Source organism: Cricetulus griseus, unplaced genomic scaffold, assembly GCF_003668045.3.
Source record: "Cricetulus griseus strain 17A/GY unplaced genomic scaffold, alternate assembly CriGri-PICRH-1.0 unplaced_scaffold_1, whole genome shotgun sequence".
Taxonomy (NCBI): Eukaryota; Metazoa; Chordata; class Mammalia; order Rodentia; family Cricetidae; genus Cricetulus; species Cricetulus griseus.
The window spans coordinates 770,636-785,606 of record NW_023276808.1 but is presented as its reverse complement, the minus strand read 5'-3'; the positions used below and the strand labels follow the sequence as shown (position 1 = coordinate 785,606).

Here is a 14,971-nt window from a genome sequence, read left to right as displayed (position 1 = left end):
GCTGATGGATCAGGATTTGAACCTCATCCTCAGCCAGATAGAGGCCTTCCTGGATGATATTAAACCCCAACTTGACCCGGAACAAACAGCAAGATGGCTTGAGGGCAGTGGGAGATAAAGGTGCCTGCCATCAAGCCTGGAGTCCTGAGTTCCATCTCTGGGACCTACATGGTGGGAGGAGAGGACTATATTCTTTGTTCCCATGACAACCTCTTGGACACTGGGTGCTGATAGAAATAAATACCAGGAAAGCACAGGTATCCATATTGTAAATAGCAGGGGTCAGGCCTGAATGAGATGGGCGGGCACTGCTTACCTTCACGAAACTCATTCGAATAGTGCACATTTTGGTGAGTTCATACACGGTCTCAAAACCATGGTTCACAGACTGTGCAAGTATCTGAGCAAACTCTTGGTTGTTGAAAATTTTCACGCTACACCCACTGGGGATCTTGCAGACAGTGGTGGGATGAAACCCATGATGGTAGTTGCAGTTCCGACTCTGCACAAAGATGCTGCTGTCACTCAGGCATTCGGCATACACTTCTCCTCCAACATAGTACAGGTGGACACCTGTGAGAGGACAGACCATGTCAGTCATAGGCTGAAAGTCACCCAGGCAGAGTCAAGTTTGGCCACTCACATAGCCATTCTGACAGACATCTAGCTAACTATGTTATGCTTGTGATAACCAGTGTGTTCAGGAACAAACAAGTCTCTCAAAAATAACAATGGTTGACATTTTCATTTTGGTATTTAATGTCCTGCTTAACCAGAGTTGAAAGTATATGGACACTCTAAAAATAGAGCAATATAAAACCTGTAGTTTCCTGGGGTATCCTGTGTGCTTAAAGTCTTCTGCATTTATGCCAAGGCTAATTGTTCAGAAAAGTTCAGAGAGAGAGAAGGGATGATCAATAAACACAGAGGAGTTGAAACCCGGGTTGAAGAATTACTGCTGGAAGCTGTAAGACATGAGGTCTAGTTAAAACAGACACTTTTTAAATAGAAAAAAAAAACATACTGTGTGAAAAAGGAGCTCACTGAAATAAGTACAAAAAACAATAATTGAAAACATCTTATAACTTAGGATGCTGAAAGACCAGGCAGCTTCCCTCCTTCTCAGGGAGAAGCAGGGAGTGTCCTGGACCCCCTCCTATTAAAGCTGGACGAAGGGGAGAACCAATTCTGCAAATTTGTCCTCTGACCACTATGTGCCCCGCTATACACACAGAAAATAAACAAAAGCAAATCTTCAAAAAGCAAGATGGACCCTCTGGCTAAGACTCACGAGGGAGTAAGAAGAGGCTAGCAAACAGACAGGTAGTGTGACTTTGAGCTAAGAAGGTGCTTAGTTGGAATGGCTTAGTAGAAAACGCTAGTGAGACTATCTGAGGAAACACAATGTGGCATTTCTACAGACACACAGGGCTAAGACTCCAGTATCAGCTCTACCCACTGTGGCAGAAATCCATTTTGTTTAGTGATATACAGAGATATATTTAAGAACAAAAATATAAAGAAAACTTTTTAAGAAGAAAAAAAACCCCTTTTCCCTGATACCGAAATTGATGAATTTTTATTTTAGAAAATTAAGACAATATATGAAAAATAAAGATGCAGAAAATATTGACATTCCTTCAGTGACCCAGGAAAATGATTGTTAATTAATAGTCTGCAGTACTGTGTCTGGTTTGGCAATCATTAAAGCCTCTGTTTCAAACTCTCACATTTCTGTATGACTGTGCTGCTGTGACTGTTTAACCAGGCTCTCTCGGCAGACCAGTGTTGACACTAATTATCTACTAGTGTAGTCATGACAAATGTCACTGGACGGTTTTTACTAATTTCTGTTTGCCAAATGACTTTCCAGAATGCTTGGGTTACATCAGCACTGTGAGTGCTATGATCAGCTGACCCACACCAGCACTGACACTGAGCTTACACAAAAGCAAAGTGTTCACAGATGCTCGGGCCCCGCCTCAAGCACTCGGCCCCGCCCCTGCTCTCTGCTCGGCCCCGCCCCTGTTCTCTGCTCGGTCCCGGCCCTGCTCTCTGCTCGGCCCCGCCTCCGGCCTTCGGCCCCGCCCCTGCTCTCTGCTCGGCCCCGCCTCCGGCCTCTCGGCCCCGCCCCTGCTCTCTGCTCGGCCCCGCCTCCGGCCTCTCGGCCCCGCCCCTGCTCTCTGCTCGGCCCCGCCTCCGGCCTCTCGGCCCCGCCCCTGCTCTCTGCTCGGCCCCGCCTCCGGCCTCTCGGCCCCGCCCCTGCTCTCTGCTCGGCCCCGCCTCCGGCCTCTCGGCCCCGCCCCTGCTCTCTGCTCGGCCCCGCCTCCGGCCTCTCGGCCCCGCCTCCGCTCCCGGGCGCTCGCTCAGCTGCTGGGCATCCGCGCTTCTCGGCCATGGAGACCCCTGGGAGTCTGGACAAGAAAGTCAAGCTGAGCGACACCGCGCAGAACGGGGGGAGTGGAGGCCGCGGGCGGGAGCGCGAGGAGCGGGGGCGGCTGTGGGAAGCGCGGGCTGCCCGTGCATCCTGCGGGAGCCGGGGGCGGGGACCCAGGCGGCGGCGGCCCCCGAGGCGAGCCCCGGGCGGGCGGGCGGGCGGGAGCTGTCTCCTAGGCTGCAGAGGCCGAGGGCTGCGGTGGAGACGGAGGAGGCGCCTCGGCAGGGGCCTGGTTTTCTTGGCTCTGCCCGGGGACTTGGCCGAGTTTGGGGCGGTGTCCACGTCTTTCCATTTCTGATTGCAGTGTGCTGAGAGCAGACCCAGCAGTGTGGCCATTCGTGACTCGGGACTGCTCAGAACTGAGGGTCTCTGTGTCTCAGTGTTTTAAACCGGAATGCCTGACACAGACAGACTTTTGAAGACTCGATTCCCGGTGACAGTTAGGTGGGGAGAGATGAATGGTTTCTAACACTGAGCAGCAAGAGCCAGTTGGCCTTGTTGGCCAAGTACTGTACACTCAGAAGGTTCTTTCCTTCTGCCGTCACTCATTGGTGATGGTAAGCTCAAAGGTGGACCATGCATTTAAATGTGGTCCTTCTGGTTGGAAGTTGGCACAGGATTCTAAATTCTTCCCGGAAATAGAAAGCATAAACGAAGATTGGGGAGAGTCTCACTTTATGATCTTGCTCTCAAATTGTTTAGCACATCTCCATTTGTGAATGCACTTGAGACAAAAGGTGTGGTTGCAGTTGGAGAGTATCCCAAAGTAGTCCTTGCTGGGATTTGCTTTCCCATAGACCACCTCCATGCAGATCCCACATACCATGTCCTTGCTGCACTGCACAGCAAAAGAGACCTCCATGTGCGTCTCATGGGCCTCAATGCAAGAGTTTATGTGTTGTGACCTCTTGGCAGCATCCATTGGGTGCAGGACGTACAGGCCACACAAATCACAGGAGTCTCTGGAGACACACACAGTTTTCCCCATAGTGACACTCTCCCACTGCAGTACAGGGGCAGAGATGCTGCTTTATCTCCACAGCAGCTGGCTCCTTCTCTCATTCTTCCTTGGTTTCTTATCCCTTCAGGGTACTTCAGTAGTGGCTTGCTGTGTTCATATCTGCAGTTGTTTCCATAAACACAGACCCTTTTTCAAAATACTTGCACACTACACCATTTGGACTGTCAGAGAGGTCATGGGAGCATGGAGAGTTATCTCCTCCCTCACAAACCCCATGCATAAACTATCTGCAGGTGATTTGTTTCTTCCAGCCACTGCTACTGCTGCTGCCGCTCTCCCCTCCACCCATCCCCATAGCCAGGGCAGCAACTGAGGAAATCAGGGTGAGGGAGCCCTCTGCCACCGCCGCTGCTCCTGCTCCTAATGTTGTGGCTGTTGTTCCAGGAACCACAGTCTCTACCATTACTGATTATCCCACAAATCAATAGCCCCTGAACTTCAGGATCAAATACTTGTTCTCTGGCTGAGACTGAGGTGTGGGGGGAGGGGAGGAAGAGAGCCTCATCTCTCATGTGAGATTTTTCTGATTCGATTTGATTTGGTCTGATTTGCATTGCTCCATCCCCTGACAGGATTATTGGGGTGTAGAAACTTTTCAATTATACCCAGGAAGACAAGGGGAAGTTGCTATGGAGACCAGGAAGATAGCAGGGTCTGTAATTGGAGTCAGGGGCCATGCTGTTGAAATGCATATCTTTGCAGATCTAGTAAAATTTCTTTTCTTCTGTGGGAGGCCTGGCCAGGAACCACAATACTGTGTCTTTAAGCACACTCTAACCCTATGGGAGGCGCTCTTGTCACTCAAGCCTCACTATCCAATCAGGCCCTCCATATGATCTGCCAGTCAGCAGAGGTGCAGGACTCTTGCTGTCTCCAGGCTTCAGGCTTGACTTTGAAGAGGAGCCAGCAGTTTTGTGTGCTGTAGTGAAGATGCTGCTACAGGGAGCTGAGCTGAGAGCTTCAGTGATCTGGGAAACCACAAAATGGTGAGCTAGGGGATGCTGTCTGCATATGGGGAGGAGCAGATGGCCAGGTGTGGCAGACAGTGTGGTGAGCCCTCCCTGTATCTGGGGGGAGAGCATGGCCAGATTCCATGTCTTCTAGAGAACAGATTCCCTGTCTGCCTATGTGGTCAACATAAACTCTTCAACCTATAGGAAGGTCTCTCAATAACTTTGCTCTGTGGATTTAATCTGATCAGAGCATTGGTATCAGGGAGCATGGTGTAGGAGCATGTTTCTGGTCAACTTCAACATTCTTGATGTATATATGGAAAGCAGCTTGCCTTACTTAGAGAGACCAACTTTTTCTAGTACCTCCTTGACATTCAACACTCTGCATTTTGTTGACTACAACATTTGACTTACAGAAGCTTCTCAGTTTAAGGAGGTCCCATCTATTAATTGTGGATCTTTATGTCTGTGCTATGGGTGTTGTGTTCAGGAAGTGGTCTACTTTAGAAATTCTTATAGGATACCTCCTATGTTCTCTTCTAAGAGGGTCAGTGTGGCTGGATTTAAGCTGAGGTCTTTGATCCATTTAGACTTATGTTTTGTGCATGGTGATAGGTAAGGATCTGTCTGCAGTCTTTTACACACCAGCACCCAGTTATGCCATCACTATTAGTTGAGGATACTTTCCTATTTACATTGTATAATTTTAACTTCATTGTCCAACAACAGGTGTTCTTTGGGGGGGTTAGACAGGGTTTCTCTGTGTAGCTTTGGAACCTCTCCTGGCACTTACTGGCCTCTAACACACAGAGATCTGCCTGCCTCTGGAAGAAGTTGACAGTATCAAGACTGTAAATGGCAAAATCCGTAAATGGTCTCTATAAAGATTAATTGGCTGTTGTTGTAGGACACATAAGATGGGAGTGCCAGCGTAATGCAGACCCTGGCAGTCAGGATCAGGATTTCAGTGGGTAAAAGTCTCTGCAGGGCACCATGCAGTTGGCCTGACCTATCTGCCTTGAGACATATGTGTCAAAACATATTCAGGCTAAAGCCCATGACTCTTGGGACACAATGTACCTACTGGCCCCTGATGAACTGATGAACTCCATCAGGCAATCAAGCAATCAGGGTAATCTGTATTTCTCTATATGATTTCTTAGTAATCAAGGACTATGTAAGCTTAACAAGAAAATTGTTCTTAGACATTAATCTTTTTTACCTTTATGGCTTGCAATTTTCATGTTTTCCTGACAACTACAACTGTATTGATGCTGGAAATTGCCACTATCTTATGCTTCTGAAAAAGATATAAAAAGTCTGTTTCCTGTCAATAAAATAGTCATATTCTTATCTTGCTGTGGCCCTCTAGGCCAAATCTGGCTCCATTCTTTTTGATTGTATTCGCTGATCTTGGGCTGGTATGTAAGCACAGGTTCTTAGAAGATTTCACGAAAAATTTAGCTGGAGTTCATTTGTGTGATATTTTTGCTGTGAATCTTTCTTCATCTCTACACATCTGAAGAAAGTGGATAAGGCAGAGTTTAAGAGTAAAGGACTGATGTCATAGATAAAATATTGTTTCTTTTGATGGTTATTACTGTTGACTCCTGCAGGTCTACAGTGAAAAGGACATAAATACACAAGGAACAATATATGGAAGTCTCTGTTTTGTTATGGCAATCCATTGATGGAAAACACAGTAATTTTTTAAGGTTTTTACCAGTATTAAAGAAAGGGCCCTGCTCTTCGTTAAAAGACTAGGAAGGTAGCCCAAGTTTAAAACTCTATCCAAGAATGTCCTTACCCCATTGATTGAATAGGCAAAGTGATTCCTTGTCTCAGGAGCAACATTATTAAAGATTTGGGAAATTTGATTCAAGCTTGGTAGGGTCCACAAAATCATTGCAGAATCATCTATTTTTTACTGACTATGCAAACAATAAAGTTGTAAAATATAAAGATGATTGATTTTTCTTCTGTGGTCAGTTCTTCACTATATTACACATCTATGTTTTTGACAATAAGATCCCAAGTGAAGAGTCTGTGAGAGTTCATTGCATGAAGCAGTGAAGATGAAGCTGAGTTGCATTTGAGACCACAGGATGTTGAGATGTCCATGCTATGAGACATCTGTCATGGACACTTTCAGATGAGGAATGGAAGTAGCAAACGTGTGAGATGGATAACAAGTGAAGTTCTGGGGGTTGTGTGGTTTATTGATCATATTTTTATAATAAAGCTTGGGTGCCATCAGATAGCAGAGGAGTCAACTGATCAAAAATACATAGAGATTTGGAAAACTGTGGAGAGATTGGAGACTGGAATTGGTAAGGATGGGCTGAGGGAGGATCCTTCTCTGTTTTAGATTTAGAAATGGAGGAGGCAGGAGTCACTGATGGCTGATCAACTTGTTCTCTCATCTTTCAGGTTCTTACCCCATATCTGACTTCTGATCTTTTCTTAATAAATATTATTTATGCCAGGTGGTGGTGGTGAAAACCTGTAAAACCAGCACTCAGGAAGCAGTGGTAGGCGGGTCTTTGTGTGTTTGAGACCATCCTGGTCTAAAAGAACTGTTTCCAAGAGAGGCTCCAAAGCTGTAGAGAAACCATGCCTCAAAAACCAAAAGGAGAAAAAAAATGATTACTTACATTAACACTTTATGAGGTGCTATAAAAGATATGCTCAGTAAAGTAAAAGGGAAAATTAAGACTACCAGAGATAGATTAAATAATAGATCATTAACTTTATATTTTTCAAATGCTACTGAAAAGGAAATAACAGCATTGGGAGATATTAAAAAAAGAAACTGCTAAATTAAAGCAAGCTATATACTTTAGAGATACTTTGAGCTTGGAATAAAAACCAAGATATGTGTTACATCAGGGAAGAAGATTTGCTTTTGTTTCCACAGGGGTGGGGAGAACCCAGTGTCCATAAAATATGATAAAGATTACATTTAAACAAACAGATGTTTTTCATTGGATTAAATATAACAAGCCAAAACTAGAAATCTGCAAAGGTATGTTGAGGAAGGCTTTGTTTTGTCTTTCAAAAACATAATATTCTCCAATGAAGGAATGTAAAGACCATTGGGTCATGGGGTTCAAGGACTGTGTCTGCTAGTAAAGTGTTTGTGTGTCACTGGGTTCTGCATTTCTGGGACAGTTTTGGGTGTAGTAGTGGTACTAACTAAGCTATTTTTACATTCCAAAAGAAATTTATTTACTATGCTCATTACAATCATGGTTCTGATTCATAAATATGTTTGACAATTAAGACCAAAATATAGTAGAATGCCTTGAATTAATGACAGTATTGCTTATCTTTAGGCACATGAAAAAGCAGGAAAAATAAAAGTTTAACATGCACAAGTCATTGGAAGCAAAGTTATTAAAACAGGCTTCCACCAAAATATTACTGGTGTTAAAGAATTTCCTCACTAGCCTCTCTGTCCAATTCAAGTATAATCAACAATGTGTTAGTTATTCCCAAATTGTGTGAAATGAAAGCTGCATACTTAAAGTAATGTATCATGGGGCCTTAGGTGTGTCACAGCAAAAATTTCATAGTCTAATAAATTATGGTGTGAAAACAAGCTTAAAATTTAGTCTTTCTCAGCTGGGCCTTGGTGGCACATGCATTTAATCCCAGCAGTCAGGAGGCAGAGGCAGGTAGATCACTGTGAGTTTGAGGCCAGCCTGGTATCCAGAGCAAGTGACAGGATAGACTCCAAAGCTACACAGAGAAACCCTGTCCCCAAAAAAAACAAAGAAAATAAAAAAAACTTAATCTTTCTCAGTATGATGGGTTCATTGTTTACTCATACAAAAGGATATACCATACTTCCTTATGAATCTTAATGCATAATAGCTGTGGTAGTCTGAATGTAATTGCCCCCCAAGAGCTCAAAGGGAATGGCACTCTTAGGAGGTTGTTTACTAGCTCTAGGAATGGACTTGCTGAAGCAAGTGTGTCACTTGGGGGGGTGGACCTTATATATGCTAAAGCCATCAACGGTGTCCCAGACTACTTTCCATTGCCAGTGGTCACGATGTGTAATGCCCAGCTCCTTCTATAGCACCATGTCTGCCTGCATTCTCTCATGTTGAACATGATGCTGCTTCATAAAACTCTTAAAATATAAACCAACCAATTAAATGTTTTTCCTTTAAAAATTAGCCATAGCCAGAGTGTAGTGGTACATGCCTTTAATCACAGCACTCAGGATGCAGAGGCAGGTGGATCTCTATGAGTTTGAGACCAGCCTGGTCTACAAGAGCTAGTTCCAGGACAGCCTCCAGGGAGGCTGGAAAACCTGTTTTAAAAATAAAATAAATATTAGCCACAGGGAAAACCTGTTTTAAAAATAAAATAAATATTAGCCATGTACATGGTGTCTCTTCACAGCTATACAAACCAAAACTTGGTCAATCCATGATTGATTACCATTTTGAGAGAAAATTTGAGAAACACTGACAAATTTCTATTATATAAGATCATATTATACATAGGCTTTTGAAATTGTTCATCATGTGTTAGTAATAGAAAACCTAGTATTCAATTACAGCCATTCTTTATTTCTTTTTTGTAGGACTCCTAACAGTGGGAGCAAGAGTTGTCCCTTTTTTCTTTTTCTTTTATTTGAATTAGAATCAAGATTGTTTTACATGTCAATCCTAGTTCCCTCTCCCTCACCTCCGCTCCTACAACTCCCCCCAACTAAAACATTTTCTATCATATACATTCTCTGCTCCCCCTGAATGGTGAGGCCATCCATAGGGTTGACATCAGAGTCTATTGTCTGCTTTGTGAGGGTTCCTAGGCCCACCCCTGTGTATCTTGGCTCGGGGAGTATCCCTCTATGTGGAATGGGCTCCCATAGTCTACACCTATGCTAGGGATAAGTACTGAACTACTACTGGAGGTCCCGTAGATTTCTGAGGTTTCCTCAATGAAACCCATGTTCCTGGGTTCTTGATCAGTCCCATGCTGGTATCCCAGCTATCATTCTGGGGAGCAAGAGTTCCCCAATGTTCAGGTCATCCGTATCTGTGAGTTTCACCAGCCTGGTCTGGACCCATTTGCTCATCACTCATCCTTCTCTGCAACTGGATTCCAGTTCAGTTCAGTGAGTAGTGGGTGTCTGTGAGGGCTATCCGGTGGCCTCTCATTATCAGGGGAGGGCATTTAAGGTAGCCTCTCCTTTCTTGCTTAGATTGTTACCTGGTGTCATCTTTGTAGATCTCCAGACATTTCCCTTGTGCCTGATTTCTATTTTATATAATGTACAATAACAGCTATTTAACTCATGAACCCCAACAACACCTTCAGATCCAGGATCCCAGCTGCTTGGTGGCACTGGGCTCCATCCCTCCTGGCTTGTCCCATTCCCACCTGCTGCAGTGTGGCTGTACCCGACCCATCCATTCATCCGTTTATTAATTTATTCACTCAGCTGTTCGTTCGTTCATTCATTCATGGACTGGGGGCGGAAGCGAGCACGCACACACGGGGAAGCTCATTAATGAACCCCCAGCCACCACCACGCTCACCCCACCCTGCTCTCCAGCTAGCCTGCTCTCCCTTCCTAAACTGCAACACTGACTGCTGCCTGGCTGCTGCCTGCATTCAGTTCACATGATCGCTCAGCTGGCTCAGTCACTGATTCACTGATTCCCTGGTTCATTCACTTACCAGGTCAGCCAGGGGTACCAGAGGTTCCTAGAGAAGTTTCCCCAGCTCCCTGCAGAGAAGTCGCTCAGGACTACATTTCCCAGCATGCCCTGCACTCCTGACCCAACTCTCGTCTGCCCACCCTGCTCTGGCTTCATCCTGAGTTGTTAGAAACCTTTAGACACTGTTAGGATTCTTTCCTGTGATATATTTCCAGGGTTGGAAGACCAGCGTGGGAGTGTAGAGGAGAATAGTGTAATGAAGACAGGAGGCTGTGGAACAATCTGCTCCATCCCCGTGCTGTGTCTTCCAAGTGAACTTTTCCTAATTCATTTTGAGTTGGTCTGACTCAGATTGCAGCATCCTCAGAGAGGCTCTTTGATGTGTAGAAACTCTTGAACTTCCCCTGGAGGAAAAGGGGAAGTTGCTATGGAGACCGGGAAGTCATCAGGGTCTGCAATCTGAGCCTGGGGCGAGTGCTATTGAAATGCAAATCGTTGCAGATCTACAAATAGGATTTTTTTTCTTGTGTGGGAGGCATGGCCAGGATCCACAATACTGTGTCTTTAATCACACTCTAACCCTATGGGAGGTGCTCTTGTCACTCAAGCCCCACTATCCAATCAGGCCCTCCAGGAGACCTGCCAGTCAGAAGAGGTGCTGGGCTCTTCTTGACCCCAGTCTTCAAGATTGTTTTGAAGAGGAGACTGCAGTTTTGTTTGCTGTGCTGCAGTTGCTGCTTCAGGGAGCTGAGCTGAGAGTTTCATTGATCTGGGAAACCTCCAAATGGTGAGCTTGGGGATGCAGTCTGCAGATTGGGAGGAACAGATGGTGAGGTGTGGCAGACAGTGTAGAGTCCTCGCTGTATCTGTGGGGAGAGTGCGACCTGATTCACTCTCTTGTAAAATCCCATTTGGCCCATGTAAATTCTTTGACCGAGGGGGAGGTCTCTCACAAAATCTCCTCTATAGGCATAATTTGATGAGAGTATTCGGAGCAGGGAAAACTGAAGGTCTGGTTTCTAGAAGTTCAGAAATTTGCATTCCGTTTTCAGGTTTTTATTATAAATGTTGCAAAGAGATCAGGAACTTGTAGAAAACTGGTGATTTGAATCGTCTTTCACCAACACATGATTAAAATGCTTGTAACATGGTGGTGCAAATAACCACAATGATGTGATTCAGTGACGTTTAGTTCCAGAGTTTCTGATGTGTGAGAGGTAGTTGTCAGGACAAATAGTGGCATGTAATTTGTGGGTTCTTTCCATGGTTCTCTTCTTCCTTTACTGAAATGAGTTGTAAGAAACACCACAAGCTATATAATGGTAAGTGTATGATGTTCATAGCAGGTTTGTTGAGCTATCACTTCATTTATTTATTTAGGTAGTTAATTTTTGTCTGTTTCTTTGGTTTTCAAGACAGGGTTACTCTGTCCTGGGACTCATCTTGTAGACCAGGCTGGTCTGGAACTCTCAAAAATCTTACTGCCTTTTCTTAACAAGTGCTAGGATTAAGAGCATGTGTGACTACCACACAGTAAGCATTCAATTCTGTTGGATTCAAATGGACCATGAGCCAGACTGTAGTTTTGTTGGTCCATTTGCTGCCCTGGACAGTGGTCTTTATGCTCTGTACCTCCCAGTATGGATTTAATGGCATGTGCGATATAGTTCTTGCAGTACCACTGTCCTGTGTTCACTTATAGGTACTAGTTTTGGTAGCAGGGGGAAGACAGATTAGAAAACTGGAGTTCTGTTTTCTAGAAGTTGTGAATGTTGCATTCTATTTCCAGGTTTTTATTTTCAATATTTCAAGTAGTTTAACAACTTGAAGAAAAATGGTGATGTGCATTGCCATCACCAATACATGATTTGAATGCTTGTAAGTTGGTGCTGCAACTAACCACAATGTGGTGATTCAGTGAACTCTAGTTCCAGGAAAGAAAAGAAGTTTCAGGTCTGCAGAGTTCACAGTTGAACATGGTGTTGTGCAGGTAGATAGGGCAGAATCCATTTTTTTGCCATAATCCATGTGGCAGGAAGCAGATTTAAAATCATTTTTCTATGCTGTTTTGTGATTGAGCATCATTGGGACTGCATTTGCCTGAAACATGGAATTTCAAGGAGCTGCTGAGATCAGCAGAGATCATCTCCATTTCTGGAGAGAGCTCTAGAGCATGGGGCTTCTGTTTTTAGATGAATTATCCATAGCTGGAGGGTCAGAAACAACAGTTCAGATGCGCTTTGAGATAATTTTGTGAAAGTTGTGAAGTCTGTGTTTATTTAATTTCTATACGCTTAGAATTATAGGTAATTGGGTAACATTTGTCAGAATCACACTTTTCCTTTCCTTAGATTTGTCTATTGATTAAAAGTTGACTTTTTCCTGTATTGTTTCTTGACTTTTAGTCACCAATATCTTCATTCATTCAAAAATATTTTACACATTTTTGTTGTATCTTTGTGACTAGTATAGACCTCATGTTATGTGAATCTGTGTGCTGTTTTTCTGTAATCTATAACTGTAATATAGTGATTCATTTTGTTGAAAATGATGGACCTGCACCAATTTCCTCATAAAAAATTTTAAGTTATCAGTTCCTTAAGGTTTTGTTTTGGGGGTATTTGATGCAGAGGACAGATTTAGTTTTCTTCTACTTCATCTTTGGTGCTTGCCTCTTCCCATTTCCTGGCATACTGGCATATCTGTGTTTTCCAGTTGTTGTCTTTGTGTTTTCGTTCTTGATGCTTAAGTGATTAATAGGATTATTATATTGGCTTTGGATTTTTAAACCTTATCATACATTATATTCTCTGTCTCATAAAGAGGCTGAGGTGTCAAATCACAAAACCTAGGATCATCAGAGTGAACATCAATTGACTGTATTTTCAGATCAGAATGTCTGATTTCTGCCTGGCAAAGATTGTGTTGACTGATGACTGTTGAGGGAATAAGACTCCCACTTAGGTGGCAATGTCTCTGAGTAAGCAGGTCGGGGCTTGTTAAGAGAGATAGATGTGCACAAGACAGTGACAAAGCAAAAGATAAAATCAAGAAACAATGATTCCGCATGTTTTATGTTCAGTGATTCTCTGGAGTTTATCTCCTAAGCTGACACAGTGATAGACACTGGCCTAGGGGTAACAAGCCAATGTGTTCATTACTGGAGTATCTTTTACTTAGATAATTAATCACAGCAGAAGGGAAGAATCTTGGTAGTCTGAGTGTAATTGAACCCATAAGCTTTCTTAGGAGGGAATGGCACTCTTAGGAAGTGTGACATTGTTGCTGTATGTATATTTGTGAGTGTGTTTGTGTTTGTGTGTGTGACTTAGAAATGTCTTACTATCATATTCACTTTGTAGTGTAAATTGTCTTGAGTTCATTGAGATCTGCCTGTCTCTGCAACAATACTCAGCTATATTCGCGTCTCAAAATACTTTGACACCCACCACTAGCACACACCAAAAATGACTTTAAGAGATATTTTATTGTCCTTTACCTGGGTCCTCTATTGAGATTAATCTGAAGCACTACAGTGTATTTTAGAAAAGGATTTCATGATGAGTCAATTATATTGAGATTTGGAATTTTATGTTGAGACAATTTTTCTCCATATTTTTCTCTGTCCTTGAACTCAGAATGCAGATGAGTTTCGCTCCAAATTCACAGAACTTTGCTTGTCTCTGTTACCCAGGTATTGGAATACACAATGTGTGCCAAAACATGCTATTATAATTTTATTATTTATTTATTTATTTATTTATTTATGTTTATTTATATTTATGTGATTCTTTATGTGTGGAATTTGGACATGTGTGTCATCGTTTTGGTGTAAATATGAGAGAACCCATTTGGGTGTTTATCTTTTACAGTTAGCATGTTTGAGCTAGGGTCTCTACATAAATAGAGTTCTCAGGATTTGTTCTGTCTCCATTTTATCTGTCATCAAAAGCATTGGATTATAGGCATGTACTGTAGCAAATGTCTTGAGAATGCAAAAGTGAAGAGTTAGTTGGTGTTTTTTGTTTTATTTATTTATTTATTCTTTTATTTTGCAACACAGTGTTTCTTTGTGTGTTTCTTTGTGGAACCAGCTCTTGTAGACCAGGCTGGTCTCAAACTTACAGAAATTCACTGCCCTCTGCCTCATGAGGATTAAAGGTGTGTGACACCAGCCCAAGCAGTTAAGGGATAATTTTAAGGTGGGTTCTTTATCTTTTAAACCATTCTCACCACCCCTGGCTGTTAAGGGATAGTTGTAAGGTAATTACTTTATGTGTTAAACCATTCTCAGTGTTGTAAAGTTGTTAAGTAGAAAATTTTGGTGTGAGTTGGTTTTGAAACACAGTGTCTTTGTAAAGCTTGCCTGACCTGGAACTCATTATGCAGTAGGCCTGTGATTTACAGAGATCATCTGTTCTGCCTCATATGAAAAATATCAGTAAAAAAGATTTTTATCTTGTATTTAGTACACATATTACTAGAAAGATTGAATTTTCGGTGAGTGTGATCTTGAGAGACCCAACCACATTTAAGAATTGATACAAAGACATGTGATGATTATTGTAACATTGTAAGTTACATTTCATTGCTTTCTTAGAGAGTTCTCTCTCTCTTTTTCTCTCTCTCCCTCTTTTTCTCCCTCTTTATTTGTCTCTCTATGTCTTTCCCCCTGTGTAAGTCTCACTCTCTACATCTATTTGTCTCTGTTTCTTTCTGTTTCTCTTCTTGTGTGCTGTGCTTGCTAGGGATAGCAAAGCCTAAAACATGGATCTTCTGTGGTCCATGAGTGTCCAGAATATTGTTATAAACAAGAGTAGAGCTTCCTGAATTCATTTACTTAAAAGTGTTTGATTATTTGATTTTCCCTTTTTTTCTC

The 14,971-nt window shown here is 43.0% G+C and overlaps 3 protein-coding genes across 3 annotated transcripts in view; 1 reads left to right on the top strand and 2 right to left on the bottom strand.

Annotated features, from left to right (window-relative positions):
- The window catches only part of LOC113837940 (ephrin-B2-like), a 423,845-nt gene that overhangs the window by 169,151 nt on the left and 239,723 nt on the right, over positions 1-14,971 (bottom strand). The window lies entirely within an intron of this gene.
- LOC118239765 (mothers against decapentaplegic homolog 1-like) overlaps positions 1-14,971 on the bottom strand; it is a 433,113-nt gene that overhangs the window by 218,105 nt on the left and 200,037 nt on the right. Inside the window, 1 exon segment of the mRNA XM_035453600.1 lies at positions 317-573. Within this exon segment, the coding sequence (XP_035309491.1) occupies positions 317-573 (257 nt within the window).
- LOC113839150 (mothers against decapentaplegic homolog 1-like) overlaps positions 1-14,971 on the top strand; it is a 313,586-nt gene that overhangs the window by 152,350 nt on the left and 146,265 nt on the right. The gene's annotated exons all lie outside the window — the stretch shown is intronic.